Below are 23,442 nucleotides of genomic sequence, written 5' to 3'. Positions count from 1 at the left end.
GAGGTTTCTGGTTGATGGCATCAACGACCTGCATGGGAGGCACGCAGCAGGGCACCCTCCCCAGGACCCTCTCCCCGGCCACGCTCCCTGCAACCCGTCGTGGATGCATGACCCCGGGCTGACTTACTTCTAGAAGGACGACCCCAATGGTGGCCTTCCCCACCCAAAGTGGTGGCCAACCGAGCAGCTGCTGTCCAGGGTGGCCAGCTTCCACATAGCTATGGCCACCCTTTTCTCCAGGAGGAGCGCAGGCTGCATGCAGGTATCCTGGTGGTGTAGTGCTGGTGCCAGCCACTGGCACAGTTCCATGAAGGTGGCCCATGTTATCCTAAAATTACGAAGCCACCGCTCGGCGTTCCACTACTCCAAGACGACACGGTCCCACCATTCCCTGCTGGTAGGGTATCACCAGAGGTGACGAGGGGCCTGAGGTGCTCTGGGTGCACCGGGGGTGGGGGACTGCAGGAGACTGGCCACTTGGCGGGCACCACGAAGCCTCAGGTGGACTGTTGCCAGGAAGGCCTTCAGGCTGACCATGATGTCCGGGACATCCTCGTCCTGGAGATCCTGCAGGTCCATGCTGGGCTGTGGTGTTGGAGCTGACAAAGGCTCCACTGGTTCTGAGCTGGAGTTTGTGTGCTGCAACCAGCCTGCACCCTCAGCATTACACTAGTAACAGAGAGATAGCCATGCTCGTCTATATACTATCAAAACAAAAAACAAAAAAAAAAAAGTCAAGTAGCACTTTAAAGACTAACAAAATAATTTATTAGGTGATGAGCTTTCATGGGACAGACCCACTTCTTCAGATCATAGCCATACCAGAACAGAATCAATATTTAAGGTGCAGAGAACCAAAAATAGTAATCAGGGTTGACAAATCAGAAAAATCATCATCAAGGTGAGCAGAGCAGAGAGGCAGAAGCAGGGGAGGGGAAGTCAAGAATTAGATAAAGCAAAGTATGTAAAAGAGGCCTTATAATGAGCCAGATAATTGCCATCCTGGTTCAAATCACACGTTAATGTGTTGAATTTGAATATAAAAAAAGAGTTCAACAGTTTCTCTTTCCAAACGGCTGTTAAAGTTCCTTTTCAGTAAAACACAGACTTTCAGGTCATTAAGCTAAGCAAATCGCTTTGCTTTTCAAGATCTTATCCATTGCCTTCAAACTCGCTCTTGCTTTCACTATTCTAGTCACTATTTCCTTCTTACTGTCTAGATCACACCTCATGTTGCCTCCCAGATACGTGAACTCCTCTACATTCTCTAGTTCAATCCCATCTACACTGATCTTCCTTCCTATTTTCTTATTTCCAAATACCATTGGTTGTTTTATGAATGTTCATAATCAGTCCGTACCTCATTTCGCACATGCACTGTTTTTGCTAGCTTCTCCTCATCTTCCTCAGTAACTACATCATCCATGAACCTCAAGTTGTTAATTCTTACCCTATGCATAGATACCCCATCTACCTCTTCCTTGATCTTGTCCATTGCCCTCTCTATGCATGATGAAGACAGTCAGCAATATTGGATCACCCATGTCTCATACCTCTACTCATTCTAAACCAACTTTCCAACTCTCCACACATCCTCAACGCTGCCTCTGCGTTGTCATTTTATATCCTTCAACAACCATATCAGTCTACTATCTACTCCGTACAACTCTGCCACCACCCAGGTCACTTTCTGATGGATACTGTCAAATGCCTTCTGAAAAAAAAAAATCAGTGAAGCAAGTGTATAGGTTCTTCATCTTTCATTGAGCTGTCTCTGCTATCTTACTGCTAATATCTGCTGTATGGTACTTCATTCTTTCCTGCATCCCACTTGCTCATCCGCTAGATGTCCTTCTATCTGCGATCTTAGTCTCTCTGTCAGTATCATCAGCATCACCTTGCTTAGATGATATGTTAAGGCAATCATTCTGTAGTTCTTACATTCCAAAGCACTTATTGTCTTGTGTCCTGTCACTGGCAGGGATCTTGTCCATTCCTTGGGTGCCTTCCCTTCTTTCCACGTTATATTACATAGTCAGTATTTCCCAAATCATACTTTCTCCACCATAGTTAATTATCTCTCCCAGGATCTTATTTCCAGGGCTCTTGCTGTTCTTTAGTCATTTCACAGCTCCTTCTACTTCTCCTTCGAAATATTGGTCTCACTCAATGCTCAGTGGAGACATCTTTCAAGTCTTCAGTCAGTCTCTCTGAGACACTCCACTCCAACTGTGCTTTATATAGCTTGATGCACTTTCTCCTCCTTGCACATGTGCACCCCTTCGTTCTCATCTTTGATCGCCATCCGCAATCACTTGATTGGTTTTACAGAACTTGATTATCTGGGCAACATCTGAGCTGGCATCTTTTATCATTTAGTTTTACTGGCATCAGATTTCGTTCACCTTGTTTCAAGTTCAGGGCATTGTCACTCATCTGACCAACCCTTCTCCTTTTCCCAGGCTTGGGACTGACATGGAACCCCCAGAGGTTTCATGGTGGAGTTGTTCTTGTGCTGCCCAGCTCTAAATAATTGTGAATTTTTCCTCCGAGTTTATACAACACATAGCTCAAGGCCTCCTGACCCACGAGCTCCCTAAGCATCACAAAAATACACATTAATAGTGCAGGCTGAACCTCTTTCCTCTAGCACCCTTGGGACCTGAGAGCAGTTGGGAAAAAGACAATTTGCTAGACAACAGGAGATCAATGTTTTCTAGCACATTAGCAACACGTCCACTGCTTACTGGACTCCTAGAAGACATTTAGGGATAAATTACAGCTAAACAACAGCATAGAACACTCAGAGCTAGGACTGGTGGCTGTAAACAAACTTTATGGGACCATGGGAAACTTCGCTACACCCATAACTGGTCACCCAGATAACTAAAATCATGCTGGATTACAGAGTTTGCCAGACATGAGAGTTCTAGATTAGAGAGATTCAACCCGTATCAGCTTGTTTCTTCTCACCTTGGTTAATTTAAAAATATTGTGTTTGAAGTGATATTTTCAATATTCTCCTTTTTTACCACTCCCAACATATAAATGAAGTGCCTAGCAGAAATGCAGTCACAATACGACCTACTTCCCCCTCCATAACCTGGTAACAGTCAGCTCTACATTTTATTTTTATCAAACCCAGATTCTATCATCTCTTACTTCTGCCATGCTGCCCAGAGATGGGGCTAGTGGCAAAGGCAAAGCCACCAGTGACTCTTAAATAGGCTATTTAGGTTAAGAGGGAATGGAAAACTCTATAATGGACATATGCCTGGCTTCCACAAAAACAGTTTGCAGCATCACAGTTCTGTTCACCGCTTTCACGTGATTCAGGTACTTCCAGTGCCCCAGGACTAAACAGTCATGAAAAACTGGCTAATAAGTACACCCATGTCTCTTTAATATTTGCTTGACATTCAGGCAAAACCACCTCTTCTAATCTAGATACTGCAAGGGGCCCCATCAGGTGTTCAAGTGGAGCTTCTTTGTCATTTCTGAGTGCAAATCACAATACTAAAAAGAAGGCAGTTGCCAATCTGATCCATTTTACACAACATAATAGAATCCTAGGCTCTCCGCAAACAGCGGTTGGGAAAGTTTTTACCAGCTCTCTACAGAAGCATATAAACCCCTTTTCAGACTGTTCCTACTTGCACCAAATCTTGTAACAGCATATATTCCGTAATTAAATCACAAATTGTTTCCCAATGTAGATATTTCAGCTGTTACAGCAATGCAGCATTTTGACTACCATCAGTAAAACTATCCTGTTGACACTGAATATATAAAAATTGATTTACCTGGAGCATTAACACAACCGTCTTTACCACATTCCATTGAGATTTTCTGCCATCCACTATCACAGTAAATCCTCTAGCTTTACATTTTTCACTAAAACAGAAAGAGATACTTTTAGAAAATGATATAGTGATCAGGGTGGCTATTACTGACTTTCATCAGAGCCATTTTAAAAATTACAGAAGTTTACAATTTTGTTTAGGAAAAAAATCTTCCCCTGAAAGTTGACGTATGTTCACTTATAAAGCATTTTTCCTGTGTACTGCTCAGGCATACTTGTTGTCATTCTACCATACTAGCTATTTTTAAAATAGCATCAATATATTTCCTGGAATATTAAATACTTATATTTTGCATTTATATTGTGGTTTGTCTTATTAATCATCAAGTGTCTTACAAATATTACAAAATAAATATCACAAAAACCTTGTGAGGTATCTGAGTATTTCATATATAGGTAATAAAGGCAGGCAGAAGTTAATTTTCCTACGACCACCTAGGAAGTCTGTTGCAGAGAGTGAAGAATACAAGTTCCATGTATTGTTCCTGAATCACCTGATCTGGTTCCTAGCCCAGGAAAACATTTAGGGTTGTGCTTAAATTTGAAACATGCATTTGTGTTCTTCCAAATCAAGGCCCTTATTACAACATACAAAAAGCCAGCCAAAAGAAAGCAGACCATCAGTAGATACAGAAAAGGAAACATGTCGTCCAAATTGACAGTTTATTTTCTGAAAGTAAAAATTTTCAAAAGACAAATATCTTCATATACTGAAAGAACATTAAAGTTACAGTCAAGTGCTCAAAGCTTAGGAAATGCCAGCATTAAGGTTGTCTGTGCCCATTATCTAAATCCTCCTCCTCCTCACCTGGATTCTGGCAAGGGGAGCATACATAACAGAAAATCTTGCTCCTTGCTTCCAATTCTAGTGCCAGGCACTACAGCACCTAGCAATCTAAAGAGTCTTGCTCAGTGCCTACAGCTCTGGGCTAGGGCATGTTTATGCAAGTGGAACATGCAGAGATTTTAGCTGCTGTCGGCTAACAAACCTGAACTGATCATGTACATGTGTCTATTTCCAGACTTGGTCAAATTTTGGTAAATTCAGGGTAACATCCTTGCTACATTTTAAATACCTACTTTAAACATGAAGTCATTAGAGGTTCTTGGTGAAATGACTCTACATGGAAAATTTCAGCCTGCAAAGTTAAAATTTCAACAAGTGCTAAGCAACTGAGAATATTGGAAAGTGTTAACTGATCAGGAACACTAGTGCCAGCTTTGTCTACAAAAACGATTCAGTAAGACATTATAGTCATTGTTCCAATACATACATTACTACTACTAAACACGAATATATATTTTAGCTTCCTATAATTGCACCATTATGGGACGAAGACATACTTATTACCATTTATAATGAGCTGTCAAGTTATTTAAAGAAAAATACATATCCTATCATTTAAAAAAAATCAATATACCCTTGCCCACTTTATTTACTCTTTAAAAATGTTTACCATCTGAAGAATGCCACACACAGCACAGAGCCTACTACTTCAGTAATCCCTCTGATTTCCAGTGCAGTTGCACAGAGCAGCAAGCATTCTGTTTAGTAGTAGGAATTTGCAGAATCAGAACTTTAGCCTACATTATGGATAAGAACCAACTAAACATCAACGGGGGGAAAATCAATTGGAGTGGTAAAAAATATTCAAACATTTTATTTTTAGAACAAAACCAATTAGTTTAGTTTATTCTTAAACTAAAAAATTAATTTCCAAAATGGCTGCCATTGTGTACTTCTGTTTCACTTTATTTTTAAACAGCACCTCCTAAAGACCATGCATAAGGTTTTCCAGGGACCTCACTGAAAATTAGGCTCATTGGTTGCAATGTCACAGCCAGAGCAAGTTCTGAATGCCAAGTTATACCTAGAAGATTTACATTAGGAGCTGATACAACTGAACCTAAATACAGCAAGGCAAATGCTGCCACTATTGTGGCTCTTTGAAATATTGTTTTCTTAACTAGAATGGAAACAAATAGGGCTTCACCACCTAACCCACCAAACAAAAAAAAAAAATCCCATTCTGAAAGACTACATAAAATGTTTCACACCATGACTTTCTGCTTTTTTTTAGAAATTGGCACAACTGATTTGTGCATTAGAACTGGGAATGAAGTGAAGTCTGCAAATTCCTTTGACAGTGCACTGAAGGGCATGAAATATTACTGCATTTAGCTTTCTTACACTTTGAACAAAATTGTTTAAATCACATATCATAACAAAGACATCCATGCAGTAGCTATGGATTTTTAAAACAAATTCATAGCAGTGTTTCACGGATTTTGCACAAATCAGAGAAATTTCACCTCAACGCTATAAAAGTCTGGGGCCTGCCACAAACCATTTCATATTAATAAAAGAAAATTTCTGGGTTACATCACACAACTTCTGAAGTTAGCGTGGCATAATTTTAAACCAGCTTAAGATAAATATTCATAACTTCAGGTCCAGTTCTACAAAACATCCACTGATGGAACTCCCATGCAATTCAACAGGACTAGTCTCTCAAGACCACTAGTTAAAGAATTAAGCTATGTCTACACATGCATGAAACGTCAAAATGTGTGGGCCCTCTTTAGAAAGAATGTGAGACGTGTCTACACATGCAACACCGTTTTTCAAAAGAAAAGTGAAAGAACAGGGCACAGACGTGGAAATCAGAACTCCGATACCATACCAGGAAGATCGTACCCTTTCAAAGATCTAAATCAAAAGAGCACCCATAGATGCGCTACAGCCCGCTTTTTCAAAAAAGGGACTGCCATGGTGCCAGTCAGCTGGATCATGAGGCCCCACCTGCCAACAGCAGTGGGACTTTATGATCCCTGCATCCAGGCACCTTAAAGCGCACGCATGCAGTAACCCCATGGCAGAAAGATGAGAGCATGCTAGGAGCAACCCCTGCACGTGTTCCAGCCCCATGCTCTGACCATTGACTCCATGGCCAGTAGCCAGCCTTCATGTGAGCCCCTTGTGCCTGCCCCCACCACCCCATCCCTCGCAGGGTTCCCAGGGTTCTGGGGGGAGCAAAAAAAAAAGGGGGGGCTCCCCTGGACAGAGCAGGAGTTGCAGGACCTCCTGGGCTCTGGAAAGAGGAGGAGGTCCTCCATGAGATGGGAGTGAAGTGGCGTAATGCCAAAGCATTCGCCCTCCTGGCCCAGGGCCTCCTCACAAGGGCTCACCCGGAGCATATACTGTGGAACAGGTACACTCCAAGGTGAAGAAGCTGTGGCAGGGGTATGCCAGGGCCCAGGCCAGGTGCTCCGGGGCAGGCCCAACCACCTCCCCCTAGTTCAGGGAGCTCCGAGGCATCCTGGGGTCACGGGACAGATCCCCACCCTTGGTGCTCCTGGACACAATTGGCAGACAAGCCGCAGCCGGAGGAGCAGCCCAGACCAGGGACCCAAGAGGGCGAGGGCAGCACTGAGTGGTCAAACAAGGAGGGGGACCTCGCCATCTATATCCCCTCCCACTCGTCCAGCCGGGAAACAGGGAGCCAGGCATGCCTGGACAACGCCAAGGGACCCTCCAGGTCGTACATGGCGGAATGTGTCCCCGCTCCATAGGGTTCAGGTGACATACCAGCCAGCCAGCCACACACAGGACCTGTAGCCCCAGGCTGCACACATGCTGGCCTGCTGTGGTACACGGAACCCCATAGAGGACCACCCGCAATGCCCAGCAGCTGCCCCCAGTGAACAGCACCATGAGCCACATACAGGGTGGAGGCCAGCTGGTGCTGGATAGCACTCAGGGACCATGCACTAAGGGCTGAGAAGGCCCACCTATCTGAAGGGCCCCTGGATGCAGTGCCATCAGATGGGATGCCCAACGGGTGGGGGGCAGGTACCCCGTGGGGGGGGGAATCTCAGGAAAGAAGGTGGCCTGTGGCCAGACCCCCTCCCCCCCAGCTGTTGCACATTACTGACATGCTGTCCCCCTCTCCATACAGCTGCACCATCTGGGGGCCGGGAGAGCCCAGCACCGTCGCTGGACATCGGGGTGGTCAGCCACCAACCCATGCCACATGCCGCTGGGGCCACAGCTGGAGGACCCACTGCCAGGCTGAGGAGGAGCCAGTCAGCCACCACCAGGCCAAGGTGGCTGAACAGCACCTGCAGCTCGTGGAGGCTGAGCTGGAGTGGCAGAGGATACGGGGGAGACCGGGGATCCAGGGGCTGACAGGGCTTCTGGCCCACCACCCTGCCCCCTGAATGAGCCCCCCAACCCCCTCCAGGATCAGAGCGCCCCCCACCCCCTCCAGGTTAGGTGCCCCCCCAGCACCCCTCCACACCATGTCCCCCCACACCTGTACATAACTCCACGTACCATCCCATTTTTTGATAATGTTTATTTTCCATACACCTCCTTGTGCTGCACTCCTTGGGGAGGGATGGCGGGTGACGGATGTGCGCATGCTGTGCTGGTGGGGGTGGGGATGGCAGGTGGCAGATATACATGGGGGACAAGGGTGGGTGTGGATCACAGGTGGCTGTCTGCAAAGGCATGCCTGAGGGCCTCTCAAATGCAGAGGCTGTCCTGGTGGATGGAAGTGCCCGGCTGCTCGTAGTCGGTGCCAGCCGCATTGCCCCCCCGCAACAGAGGCATTCCCCTTTCCCTCCACAACATTGTGGAGGACGCAACAGACACCCATCACCTGGGGCACGTTAAGGACCCTAACCTCCAACTGCCCCTTAAGTTGCCCAAAGGACCACTCCAAGACGTTGCAGGCATGGTTGAGGTGCTGGTTGAATGCCTCCCAGGTGGGTGTGATGTGTCCCATGTACGGCTGCAGGAGCCACAGCTGGAGGGATTACTCTGCATCTGCCCCCATGCAGAGCAGCATGGTGACGTCCCCCTCGTCCACCACCAGCATCTCCCACTGTGAAATGAGCATGCCGGCCCCCATGTGCCAGCAGAGATCAGAGTTCCGGAAGATCCAGGTATCATGGGTGCAGCCAGCCCAGCCCACGTATATGTCCATGAACTGGCCCCTAGCATCCATGAGGGCCTGCAGCACCACCGAATGGTAGCCCTTCCTGTTGAAGTACTGGCTGGTGCTGTGTGGCGGGGGGGTGTGGATGGGGATGTGCATGCCATCCAAAGCACTGAAGCAGTTCAGGAAGCCCAGGTCATGGAAGACCACAACGGCGGTATCTGGATCCCCCAGCTGGACAACCCTGTGCAGCAGCATTACATTGATGGCTCTGACGACCTGTGTGGAGGGGAGAGGGACATGTGCTGTAGTGTGGGTGTGGTGGGCCATCCCCCCAACCCCAGCCCGCCCCCTCCCAACCTGCCCCCTCCAGCTGTCCCATACTGCTCTCTGCAGCCGGAGGTTCCCCTCACCCTGCCCCCCACCCGCTAGGGACATGTTACCCATACCTGCCTTACCTCTATAAGTATGGCCTCGATGGTGACCTTGCCCACCCTGAACTGTTGTTCCATGGTGCAGTAGGAGTCTGGGGTGGTCAGTTTCTGGATGGCGGTCCTGACACATTTCTCCAGGGGGAGAGCTGGCCACATGCAGGCATCCTGGTGCCACAGTGGGGGGCGGGGGGCAGGCACACCAGTGGCAGATCTCCTGGAAGGTCTGCCTCGAATTGCAGAAGTTCCGCAGGCACCCTTTATTGTCCCATTCCCTCAGCACCAGGTGCTCCCACCAGTTGGTACTGCTGGGGTGGGTCCAGATGTGCTGGGGCCCCCAGGGGGGAACAGGGATGCAGCGGTACCCTGGGCAGGGGAGGGGGGGTGCCACGGCCCCGGGAGGACCACCCAACAACCTACTAAATCAAGTGCAGCTGGGGCGACGGTGCAGAACACTGACAGCAGGGTCTCCAGGATGAGGGTGTCCTCTTGAACGAGCTGCTGCTGTGCCTCCATCCTGGAGCACGAGTGGGCTCTGTCAGCTGGGGACAACTGGGCAGTACTCAGCTTGTGTGGGGTAGAGCATGGAAGGAGAGGCCCTTTAAGGGAGCGTCTGGCTTTGGCCCCAGAAGGGCTTGGCAGCCACGGGACCCCATCCAGGGCGTTTCCTGCCTCCCCTCCTTTGAAGGGGAGCTTGAAGCTGTGTGGATGCTCCCTTTCGAAAACCACAGCAGCCCTTCAAAAGGGAGGGCTGACCTGTCGATCCGTTATTGGCATGCGGTTGCTCCCTTCCAGCTGCTATTTCGACCACTGAGTGTCCATTTTCGCCCTTTTGAAAGGGTGGTCGGGTGTAAACCCAGCTATAAAGAATTAGGTTTTATATTTGTTGAAAATATATAAGCTTGGGAGGAGGAGGGCGACAAAACACTAGTTCACAAGCTTTTAAACTCTTGCAGAAGAGCACAAAGTAACAATTAAGCAAAATGCTTTTTTTAAAAAGTAAATTTTCTACTAGTCTTTCTAACTAAATAAGTATGGTCTCCTATATTACTGACATATAACAGGTTATTATTCCGCAAAACCATTACATCACATTCTTAACTAAGTATGTAAGTAATCCCACTAACTTCAACGAGACTCCCTTCATGCTTAAATTAAGTACACTCGAGTGTTTCAGTGAATCTAGGCCTGTATTAGTGGAAGTTTTGCAAAACAAAAAAGGAATAAGCCTACTCCCTGCCTGACAAGTCCAACCAATTCCAATGATTAGGCTTTTAAAAAAAAAGTCAGTTAAATTATAGTACTTGTAATTATAATTACACTACAATTACCAGACAGATTATATGCAGTAACTTGTTTTCTAACAATGCAATTGTGAAATATACCAGACATTTTAAAAAAAACCACCAAGCAGGATGATTAAACAAAACTATAGCGTATGTTTTAAATTTATTTTGTTGTGCTTTAAATTGTTCTAATAAAATCAAACAAGAGCTCACATTACAGTAGAATCCAGACTTAGTCAATAAGCAGACCAGGAGTCAAACCTAGACTACCAAACAGTTCTGAACAGTGAAATTTTTTATTTACTTATTATTTTTTCAGTGTGAAACTGTTTCTTTGGAATTTGGACCGTGATGACCAAGAAATCTGAACAGTGAGGAAAAATAATTGATTACGTCCCATTACTACGTTAAATACATTTTGGCTATGGCTACATTAGAAGCATTTTTTGTCATTCATTTCTGTCAGAAGAGATTTTCCAATGAGGCATCTGTTGACAGAGAACGGCCATATATTAAAGCGGATCAAAAGAGCGATCCTCTGTCAGAATGGCCAGACTGCCCAGTCACTCTCTCAACAAAACAGCCAACCAGAAGTCCAGCAGACAAGGCTGCCCAGTGTCCTGGAAGCCCTGTCTGTCAAAAGGCGGCCCCACAGAGCATCCACACGGCTTTTCTGTTAACAGACTCTGTCGACAAAGGTGCTCTTCCTCATCCGGCATCAGCCGAAGCACTGAGTTTTGTTGACTAAACTCATTTTGCCTGTGGACGCGCAGTGAGTTTTGTTAACTAAATTCGCTAGTGTTGCCATAGCCTTTGTGTTGGAAGACAAAAATATTTAATGATTTTAAGAAACAAACACCTTTAGAGTTACTTAGTCACCTTGGAATGCTTAGCAAATAGTCTAGGGTAACACTCAGCTCATCCATATTTGTCTGTTCAAGGCATAATGGAATTGTCAGAATGAGGCCACTTCGTCTGTCTTTCCCACCTATTAAAAAAAAACAAAGAAGAAAAAAGATCAATGCTAAGATTTAACGTAGTATTAAGCTTTTAAGAACACACATTTTTGGCTAAATATTCTCATACTACAAATTACTTGGGTCTAAAACTGCTGTAAAGATTGCCCCTACTGTACAGCACTTTGTTCAGTTGTAATCTGATAATTAAAGAACATTTTGTGAAGCATATCTTGGACCCTTAAACCACAATTACATAATAGACTAAACAATGTATTTGTAGATGACATGCTCATAACACAGAATTTGGTCATAAGGTTACCGTAATGCAAAGCAGTTATAACATTTTTTTCCATGCATCTGACAAAGTGGGTCTTTACCCATGAAAGCTTATGCTCCAATAAATCTGTTATCCTATAAAGGTACCACAGAACTTCTCACTGTTTTTTGCAGAAACAGACTAACACAGCTCCCCCGCTGATATTTAGCAAAAATTCTGAAGGATTTTTAAAATTCTCAATACCTTTCCAGTGAGAATATAAATTCACTTTAAGGACCCAACTTAAGGAAGGTACTTTAGCATATACTTGATTTCAACAGAGCTATTCACATGCTCGAAGTTAGGCACATGCTCACAGGCCTTGCAGAATAAAGATCTAAAAGGTGAAATGTAGAGTATTTGACCAAGATTATTTTTAAACAAAGCCATGAATTTAAGCACCTAAATCCATACCAATAGACATTTTTATAATTACTAAATATCCAAGAATCCACACTGGCCTGTTGTTCTGCTCTAGATACACAGTAAATATATTCTACAGCTTCTGTTCGCGCACACAGCAGATTTTCATCCAAATATATACAATGAATATGTCAGGATCAAAACATACAAGATTTAAGGCCTATTTTCAGAGGCACAGATCACCCAGAACTCTCACTGAAGTGTCGAGAGCTTGGGTGCTCTGAAAAGCAGGTCCTTTGTGATTTATCCTTAACATATTTGAGTATATATGGAAAGTGACAGTCATTTCATAAGATCTCATCAACTGTGGAAACTTCAGTATTAAGGGATCAACAATTGACTCCCTCACCCTTCTTTTAAAGTCTCAACCACCAACATACTTTCTCCCACGCTTTCCCACACACTTGGGAAGAACTCCTTGTAAATATTCCTAAAGTCCCTTTGTTCTTCTTCGAATCCTGTGTTTGTATGATGCCTAGAAAAACAGCATCCATAACTAGTACTAAGGTGACCATATCTCCCTGTCCCAAATACAGGACAGGTAGATGGGCGGGGGGGGGGGGGGGGAGCAGCTCCCTCAAGGCACCGGGAGCCAGGAAAGAGGCATCAGCCACCAGCACTGCCCGGGAGTCCTGCTTCCATAATCCCCTGCTTCCCCAAGGCTGGAAGGGGGCAAATATGGGACAATGAGCATCCCAAATATGGGACCATCCCACCCAATATGGGACGGGTGGTCACCTCATGATACAGTAATTCAGAAAAATACAGTGCATGGCTGCTTATCCAAACTAACTGGGACAGGTGCCAAATCAGCTCATCAAAAATGGAGACCTTATAAAATGGATTGAATAATGATGCTGTACCACCTAGTGGCCACAGGAAATATCTCCCCCTTCTGGACCTATGTGCACTGGCTGTCCAGTTCATGCTGAAAACCAAAGGACTGGGTAAATGGGCTTCAGCTGGAACGTTAACAAGTTAAGATAAACAGACTTCTAAGTTCGCTCTCAGTGAAGATGAAGCACTGAGGTTAAGATATGCTTTACATTTGATATCACTCCACAAATAATGCAAACCATTTACCTAACAAAATGCTTTTGAACAGCACTTGAGGTAGACGCCCAAAATGCTAAACAACTATATATGGCCAGGTCCCATGCCATGGCCCCATTTTGTCCCTCTGGATGCCCAAGAGGGTCAGAAAATGATTCCTTTGTTGGGAAACAAACCTGGTCTTGTATAGAGCTAATTCTATGCCATCTCCTCAGTGCTCCCCAGCATAGGGGATATGCCAAGGACATGGCAAAGGCATAAGAGCATGTGACCAACGGAATGAGCCCCCCTTGAGAGTCATTAACATAAGCAGAAAAAAATACAGAGCAGACATTTGCTCTACACTGCAAGTGTCCAAACTGAATCATTGGCTGCCACTAGGATCTTGGGTTTAAGTAGAAAGGTGACAAAACCACCTCTGCTCTCCTGTTGAGGTCCACGTGCCAAACCCCAGCTTCTTCAACAACAATCCAAGACTGCAGCATCCTGTTGGTATTCTCTGTTGCACTTCAGAACCTTGTGGGTGAAGGGAGTCCTATCAGCTCTGCCTTACGGCTGCTTAGGGAGAGTTACGAGCAATAGAAGAGGGGCATGCTGGAACTATTCACAAGAGAGAAGAGCAAAACAGAAGGCAATGGAAGGGCCAAGAAGCAGACATAGACCCATTACATTGAAGCAGGATAAAGACCAGGTAAAGTAAAAGTGCCCACACCATACCACTACAATCATAGGTGCCAGGTGGTTCAAAGGAAGTTTGGGGTTAAAAATATCAAAGGGTATGCTCAATATTAGACCTACTAGCCACTAGCTGATATGAAACAGGGAGCCTCCAAAACAGGGGCAGCATTTAGTTGAAGTGCTGCATTCTCCCGCTTCTCAGTTGCCGGCTGGGATGATAACACTTGTCTGCTATTCTTTCTGGACATGCCCTCTTATCAGCCTCCATGTATGTCTGTTAGCACTCAAATTTCAATACAATAGCACTACAAGGTATCAGTTTCACATGAAAAGTCTACTCTAATGGATGTCCCTTTTCCAGAGCTAGTTATTGATGTAGCACAAGCAAAGCTACGAAGATAAAACAGAATTTTATATCTTGGCTTTTGGATTTCTTCAGCAACCATCTTCTTGAGAAACTGAATATCAAGTTGAAACCGTGATTCTTATCTCATTTTTTATAATGAAATCAAGTACATGGAAATGAAACTGCACCACTGTGGCCTTATAAGCTTTTTTCTATCCTTCAGCTTTATTAAAAAAAAGAAAAAAAAAGCTGTTCCACATCTGTATTAATAGTTCACTTTCAAAGTAAACTGTAAATTTCAGTAGCTTTAAAAGGTGCTCCGACTTTCTTTGCCATTGCTAATTGGATAAAAGATTTTTTTCTAAAAGCACATTAACCTTTTTGTAACATTCTGAAGGATAGTCTAATACAGGTTGAATCTCTCTCATTCAGCACTCTTGGGACCCAACCAGAATGCCAGAAAAATTGCCAAGAATTGTTTAGCAGTACTACCAACACTTCCACTGCTTACTGGCCTCTTAGAAGATATTTACAGGTAAATTAGAGGTAAACAAAACACTGAGAGCCAAGACTGGTGGCTATGAACAAACTCTTTTGTACTCAACGGGAAACTTGGCCACAACCATGAGAACTAGACATCTGGCTAACTAAAATCATCCAGACCATAGATTTTTGCCAGACCAGAGTGGGACGGACAACAGAAGTTCAACCTGTACAACAAGGAGTTACTTACAGACAGTAAGGAGACCGTACCCAAACTAGTTCAACCAGACCTGGAAAGCTGGATTTTTTTTTTTAGGGTTATTATGAAAATGAGGAGAAGTGAGCTGATTTCAGAGATGACAGAAAGGAAGTTTTCCTTAAATGATTTTAAATATTTGGATTACGACGTTAAGAAAGGCATTAAACCATCACGGCTTTGCATCAGAATGGCGTCTGATCTGAATGGAATTTGAATTATGACTAATCAGTCCAAAACTGTACAAACTATCAGAGAGGTAGCTGTGTTAATCTGTATCTTCAAAAACAACAAGAAGTCCTGTGGCATCTTATAGACTAACAGATATTTTGGAGCATAAGCTTTCGTGGGCAAAGACCCAAGTCGTCAGATGAAGATGAAAATTAGAGGGAACACTGTTCCCAAAGTCCTTTTTCAAATTTTACCATCCTTTTTGCCATTTCCTTTCCTAGTAAATGAAAGGTTCTTGAGTATGGGTTAACCTGTATCCCCAGAAACCAGTAAGCAGATGTAGGACAGTTCCGGATACGTCCGCCACTTCCCATAGCTCCCATTGGTGAGAAATGAACCATGGCCAATGGGAGTTGCAAGAGGCCGAACCTGCAGATGCAGAGGTAAATAAAGCATCTGGTGGTCCACCAGGAGCTAACTCTGGTGAGCTGCGTCTTGCCCATTCCTGTGCTAGAGTCTTGTCCATTCTGTAGCTCACTGTTTTGAGCAGCAGAAGTTGTAGACTGCTGCCCCCTGCCCCCCCAGCTTTTTTTTTCCTCCTTTTTGACTAGCAGGAGCTACCGAAAGCCCAGCTAATAGCAAAGGAGAGATCCGAAATGGGAAAGAAAAAAAAAAAAAAAAAGGAATAGAGGGAAACTAGATCAGTATTATTCAGAAGTTGAAGGGCTGTCTTTGCCTTTTATCTTGAGTTTTAGTGCATCATAAAAATAGCAAAACAAAAAGCAGTCAAGTAGCACTTTAAAGACTAGCAAAATCGTTTATTGGGTGAGCTTTCGTGGGACAGACCCACTTCTTCAGACCATAGCCAGCCCAGACCAGCCAGACCTGGCTATGGTCTGAAGAAGTGGGTCTGTCCCACGAAAGCTCACCCAATAAACGATTTTGCTAGTCTTTAAAGTGCTACTTGACTGCTTTTTGTTTTGATAGTGTATAGACTAGCACAGCTTCCTCTCTGTTACTATAAAAATAGCAGGTTTTTTTCCTACAACCGTATTGCTTACAAATACATTACATTCAACAAATAAGAGTAAAATAGCATTTGTCTCAGGATCCAAAGTAAGGCTTCAAAAGCCACCTCTCTCCAATAATAAACTGCCTTCACAAAGTTCTAAAAACAAAACATACTACAGAAACAAACACACTACTTGTCAAAAAAAGTTTTCACCAAAGACCAAACCACATTTCTGTTAAGAAGCAGGAGGTTATATCTCCAATACCGAGTTTTAGCTTTGAGCAAGCAGATGGCAAATAAAAAACAAAAAGCATGGCACATCCACAAAAGAGGACGTCAAAAAAATTATTTGAAAGCTAAGGTCCACGAAGGCTAAATTTAAGCAGTAGTTAAAGATCTTTAAAAAACGATGCAGGATGCAAGAATTACCAGCCCAAATGAATGAGCATAGTACCACTGTTATATATGTGGATGACAGGATTAAAACAAACACCACAAACAGATGAAGTGATTCAGAGCTGAAACTCAAAAGATACACCTAAAATACCACAAAAACAGCAAATGAAGAATAAAGGTGTTCCAGAAGGGAGTAGAAAAAGAAACCTTATACTACTTGTAGAGGTTCTATTTAAACAGAGCTGGTCTGCAAAGAAAATGCCTATATTCAATCCCATTGCACAGTCTTCCACCGGACTGTATCAGGAACCTGCCTCAGAGACCCCCAGTCACCTGTCTCCACTACTATGATGACATGGCCAAATCATAAGAAAACCCAAGGAATCTTTGAATGGTCCAAGGTTACAGAATTCCCCTATACCAATCTGTCAAAGGTAACCTTTCAAAAAAAAAAAAAAAAGGGGGGTGGGGGGGGGGGGGGCAGGGCAAGAGCTCTGCTACATTTTGTCACATCCCGGCAGGATTTTCCTTGAAATTGTGCTTCTCATATAAACCCTGTTTACTTGAGTAAACATATTGTTTCTCTTCCCTTCAGGGAAGATACTTCTTCAACAGCAGCTGCCTATTTCAATACAGATGATGGTTCCCTGTAGCCCTTCTAACATAGAACTGGAACCAAAGAGTTGAACATGGAATATTTCCAATGACTTCTGTTCCTTTTGTCACCGACTTGCTTATGTGTTCAGCAACACCAACTGTCTTGTGACAAGGAGAGAGGATAATAAAACCAACTTCAGCAATAAAATAAATTGCACTACCTTCATTGTAAACAACATGGCTCCCTCAACAAGGCAAATTACCACTTAGGCCATCATTCTCAACTAATTCATCTGGAAACTGGGCTGACTTGTAAAACAACAAAATAAAAAAAATAAAAATCTACCTAGACAACCAAGCTATAAAGCAAACAAAACTGGTTACAAGGACACCAACAAAGAAAATGAAGGGAAACAGTTACAAAATTTCACCCTTCTATCAGATTAAGGAGTTACACTAAAGAACTGTTATTTTGCATACTAAATCTGACTTCTGTCAACAAATCTGTACAGTATAGACAAGGTTTTATAGAAATTACTACCTTGGTTTATCCAATATATAGTAGGAATCATGTAATATGTTGCAAATATATGGAAGAATTGCACATGAAAATATTTTAATTGAAATCTTATAGTGTCAGTCACTTTAACAAGCTGTCAGTCACAAGGTATATTAGTAGGGCAACCACATTGCCCTATGTCAAATATGGGCCAGTGGTCTCCAGGGATGAAGGTGCTGGTTTCCCCTGTCAGGCCTCCTCAGCAATGGGGGCTGCTGCCCCACAGTGAGACACAGGGGATCGGGGCTCAGCAGCCTTCTGATGGATGGGGGGGAAGGAGCAGAGAATGGGGCCTCCTCAACCTCCTGGAGGGAGGTGCTGAGAATAGAGGATTGGCAGCCACCTGGCAGAGAGGGCCAGGGCTCGTGGCAGCCGCCCCATGGCGGAGAATGCTGGCAGCGAGGGCTGGCCCCGTGAGCTGCCAGGGAATGGAGCAGATGCCCCATGAAGGAGCTCCCTGGTTGTCCTGAAACACCAGGAGCCCGGGAACAGAAGCCCTGCAAAAATACAGGAAAATTGGCCCATTTTCTTAAAAAAGCCTGTGACATGGCTGAAATAAGGGACTATTCTGGTAAAAATATAACAGATGGTCACTCTATATATTAGGAATCTTGTTAATAAATAAATAAATCACAAACCAGTTCTCATTTTGCTTTGAATGTGGATTTAACAGTCATAAAAACTATTTTGTAAATATTAGAGCTAGGTTAAAATTTTGGTTCAAAAGTTTCTGAACACTGTATGCAGCAAATTTTCATTTTTTAACATTTACACTTAGTCTATAAAAAGTCTAAATGTTTTTGGTTATTGATTGTTTAATCATTCCATTGTCCTTCATTTTTAAATGGAAAAGAAGGGGAGGACTCAAGACATGGAAAGAATTTTTAGGCTTTCAGGTTCTTTGTTTTGGTTTTAAGTGGTAAACTTTCAATTTTTCCAACCAGTTAAACACCATGTACTGAAAACATTTCCATCTTGTGTTATAAGGAGGGCAGAAGAACAAAATTTGCAGTTGCTATGCTTCCTTTTGACTCTCACAGGTACATCCACATCCACAAGTTGAGGAAGTATGGATTGGAAACATGGACTATAAGATGGACAGAAAGCTGGCTTCATGGTCGGGCCCAACAGGCAGTGGTCAATGGCACAATATCTGGATGGTGGTCAGTTTCAAGTGGAGTGCCCCAAGGCTGGATTCTAGGGTCAGTGTTGTTCAACCAACAACTTTACTAATAACCTGGATGAGGGACTGGAGTACACCCTCAACAAGTTTGCAGATTATACCAGCTGGGAGAGAGGCTGGTACGTTGGAAGGTAGAAATAGGATCCAGAGTGACCTGGATAAATTGGAGGATTGGGCTAAAAGAAATCTGAGGTGGTTCAACAAGGAAAAGTGTAGAGTCCTGCACCTGGGACAGAACTATCCCAAGCATTGTTATAGGCTGGGGAACGACTGGCTAAGCCGCAGTACAGCGGAAAGGGACCTAGGGATTATAGTGGATGAAAGGCCGGATATGAGTAAACAGTGTGCCCTTGTAGCCAAGGAAGCCAATGGCACATTGGGGTACATTAGAAGGAGCATTTCGAGAAGACCTAGAGAATTTGTTGTTCACCTCTATTTGGCACGGGTGAGGCCACATCTGGAGTACTGTGTCCAGTTTTGGGCCAGAGTATAGAAAGCATCTGGATGTGCTGGAGCAGGTTCAGCAGACAGCCACAAAAATGATTAAAGGGATGGAGCACAAGAGCTATGAGAAGAGGATGAGGGATTTGGGCTTATTTAGTTTGCAGAACAGAAGACTGAGGGGTGCTTTAATAGCAAGCAGCCTTCAACTTCCTTAAGGTGTGCTCTAAAAGGGATGGAGAGAAACTGGTCTCAGTGATGACAGACAGCAGAACAAGGAGTAACTGTCTGATGTTACAGAAGGAGGGGAGTAGGTTGGATATTAGGAAAAACTATTTCACCAGGAGGAGGGGGAAGCACTAGAATGTACTGCCTAGGGCGGTGGTGAAATCTCCATCCCTGGAGGTTTTTAAGTCCCAGATTGACATAGTCATGGCTGGGATGACTGAGTCGGGGTTGATCCTGCTTGGGGCAGAGGGCTGAACTCATTGACTTCTTGATGTCCCTTCCTGCTCTGTGATTCTATGATCTATACAGCAACAACACACTTGTGGCTTTATCAACACACACACACACAAAAAAAACAATCTCCCCAAGGGGCATAGAGCTTTTTACGACAAAGTTAGAATATCGACATTGTGTTTGCTTATGTCACCTTTGGTGGCATACAAAAAAGTGTCCCACAATGCCCCTCATTACAGATCTGGTAAGTTGTTCTTACTCCATAATTCTGCACCACCGATCCTTTTGTTGAAGAGTTCTACGCTTCTGTCATCATTTCCAACGTGAGGCTTCATGAATCAGAAGTAAGGAGTAGGCTGGATCTCCTGGATCCTACAGTTGTTTCCACATCCCCTATGGGAGTTGTCTAGTCTGGAAAGAAAGAGGCCCTTGCATGCAGCTTTCTGTACAGGCCAGTGGTCCTGAACAAGGATGCATCATGCACCTTCCCTGTGCACCTCATGTTCAAGTCAAGGAATGACTGTGATGATCCACTGGCAGCTACAATCTGATAGAGAAGTAGCCTCTCTGTTGATGTATTCTGTCACAAGATGATCTAGAGACAAGGGCATCTATTGGCCTGCTGAAGTTAGGTAATCCCATTTCCACATCATCATCCACGATATCAATTACCCAGGGTCACAGGTCTTTGTAGGAGGAGGTGATTAATGGCCTTGCATAACTGCATCATCGCAATCCCTAAAGTGGATTTCCCAACTTTAAACTGATACATGACCGACCAGTAGCAGACTGAAGTTGCCAGCATCCACTCAGTGATTACCACATGCTTTTCCACCAGTAAAGTGACTCATTTTGGTGTTCTGATATGGAGGAGCATGGACCAGCTCCACACAGTTCAAGGAAGGTGCCTTTGTGCATAAAAAAGTTGCACAGCCACTGCTCATCATCCTATAACCTGCATCACAATCTTATCCCACCACCCAGTATTTGTTTCCTGAGCCAAATAGCCATGGTTCACCATGTGCATCTGCTCCATGTGTGTCAGCATCAATCCTGAATTATTTATTTCCCATGACACACTGCATGGATTCTTGTTTGGGTTTGCAGTTCATGAAATATTATAAAAATCAGACATGTTGTGTTAACAGTCATTAAAAGACTGATGAGCAGTGCAGGATCCATGCCTCACAGCAGAGATGGTGATCAAAGTTTACAGTGGCAGTTGAAAAAAGAGAAGCCGCTGGAATAATGGAATGCAGAAAATTGCATCATCGTGCCATAATTCTGCACGCAGGAGGCACTGCGATTCATTCCCAAAATGCCCAGTGGGAGAATGTAACAATTTGCAGTGGAGTAGTTACCCAAGGTGTACTGTTCTTTCCCACTGCTAAAGCATCAACCGCAGATAAACTCTGCTGACAAAAGGATCATTGTGTGAACATGCACCAAGCAGCGTAACCATAGGGGTTTATGACCATAAACCTAAGTCAACTAAACTCTATAACGTAAGTTGACTTAAGCCTCTTGCCTGTCTAAGGGAGTTTCTCTACACACCCATCACTATCACAGACTATCGCAATTCACAGACAATCCAGGAAATTTTTGGAGAATATTGCGGATAACTTCCTGGTACAAATTGCTGAAGGAACCGATCAGGGGCCTGGTACAGCTTAACCTGCTGTTTACAAACAGGGAGAAACTAGTATGAGAAGTAGATGTGTGGGGCAACCCAGGCTGCTGTGATCATCAGGTGGCAGATTTCTGGATCCTGACAAAAGGAAGAAAGCAAAATACAGCAAAATGCAGACTCTGGACTTCAGAAAAGCAGAGAAATGATGGGCAGAATCCACTGAGATGTTAACATGAAGGGGGAAAGGAGTCCAGGAGAACTGGCATTATTTTAAAGAAGCCTACAGAAGGTGCAGGAACAAGCCATCCCAATGTGCAGTAAGAAAAGCAAATATGGTAGGCAACCAGCTTCGTGTACCAGGGAAATCCTTGGTGAGCTTAAACACAAAAACGAAGCTTATAAGAACTGGAAACTTGGAAAGATGACTAAGGAGGGATGCAGGGGAGTAATCAGGCAGGGGAAAGAGCACAACTGGAATTGCAGCGGGCAAGGAACGTGAAGGGTAACAACAAAGATTGTTAACATGCCTATTAAAACAAGAGGGTAATCAGGGAGGATGTGGGGCCCTTACTGGATGAAGGAGGTAACCCACAGACGGACGATGTGGAAAAAACTGAAGTCTTCTTTTGCCTCTGTCTTCATGGCCAAGGGCAGCTCTCTGACTATGGAACTAAGCAATACAATATGGGAAAGAAGTGGGCAGCCCTCAGAGGGGAAACAACAGGTTAAGAGCTACTTAGAAAAGCTGCACAAATCCCTGGGTCTGGATTTAAAGCATCCAAAGGTACTGAGGGATTTGCAAATGTCATTGCAGAGCCATTATCTCTGAAAACTCTTGGAGATCGGGAGAAGTCCGGGTGATTGGAAAAAGGAAAAATATAGTGCCCATCTTTAAAAAAAGGGAAGGAGGACAACTGAAGGAACTATAGCCTGGTCAGCCTTTCCTCAATCCCCAGAAAAATCATCCTCCAGGAATCCATTCTGAAGCACATAGAAGAGGGGAAAGTGATCAGAAATAATCAATAGGGATTCACCAAGGACAAGTCATCAGATTAGGTTCTATGATGAAGTAACTGGCCCTGTGGACATGGGGAAGTCAATGGATGTGATATACCTTGACTTCAGCAAAACTTTTGACAGTCTCCCAATATATTCTTGCTAAGCTAAGGAAGTATGGATTGGACTGTGAGTTGGATAAAAAGCTGTCCAGACGGTCGAGCCCAACGGGTAGTGATCAATGGCTCGATGTCTGGTTGCCGGGTGAGTTTCAAGTGGAGTGTCTCCAAGATCAGTTCTAGGGCTGGTATTTTTCAACTTCTTTAATAATGACCTGGATGAAGGAATGCATTGTGCACTCAGGAAATTTGTGGATGACACTAAGCAGGGAGAAGAGGTAGGTACATTGGAAGGTAGGGACAGCGTTCAGAATGATCTAGATAAACTGGAGAATTGGGCCAAAATAAATCTGATGAGGTTCAACAAGGACAAGTGCAGAGTGGTGCACTTGGGATGCAAGAATCCCAAGCATAGTTACAAGCTGGGGAACAAATGGCTAAGTAGCGATGTAGCAGAAAAGGAACTGGGGATCACAGTGCATGAGAATCTGGACATATGTCAACAGTGTGCCCTTGTAGCCAAGGCGGCTAATGGCATATTGGGGTGCATTAGAAGCAGCATTTCCAGCAGACCTAGAGAAGTTATTATTCCTCTCTATTCAGCACTGGTGAGGCCACATCTGCAATACTGTGTCTAGTTCTCGGCCCCCCAGTATACAAAGGATGTGGCTGTGCTGGAGAGGGTCCAGTGGAGGGCAACCAAAATGATTAGGGGGATGAAGCACATGACCTACGAGAAAAGACTGAGGAATTTGGGCTTATTTAGTTTGCAAAAGAAAATAGTGAGGGATGGTGGGGAGGGTCCTAAGAGGATGGAGAGAGGCTGTTCTCAGTATTGAC

The 23,442-nt window shown here is 44.3% G+C and overlaps 1 protein-coding gene across 3 annotated transcripts in view; it reads right to left on the bottom strand.

The window, feature by feature from the left end:
- The window catches only part of SESTD1 (SEC14 and spectrin domain containing 1), a 136,651-nt gene that overhangs the window by 75,922 nt on the left and 37,287 nt on the right, over positions 1–23,442 (bottom strand). For all 3 annotated transcript variants that reach the window (XM_075001113.1, XM_075001112.1, XM_075001114.1), the window contains 2 exons: positions 11,402–11,510; positions 3,804–3,894 (listed from right to left, as the gene is read on the bottom strand). In XM_075001113.1, coding sequence (XP_074857214.1) covers positions 3,804–3,894; positions 11,402–11,510 — 200 coding nt within the window. The remainder of the gene's footprint in view (positions 1–3,803; positions 3,895–11,401; positions 11,511–23,442) is intronic.

This window comes from Carettochelys insculpta, chromosome 8 (genome assembly GCF_033958435.1).
Source record: "Carettochelys insculpta isolate YL-2023 chromosome 8, ASM3395843v1, whole genome shotgun sequence".
NCBI lineage: Eukaryota > Metazoa > Chordata > Testudines > Carettochelyidae > Carettochelys > Carettochelys insculpta.
Note: the sequence above shows the minus strand (reverse complement) of the source record. Positions and strands in the feature narration are given on the sequence as shown.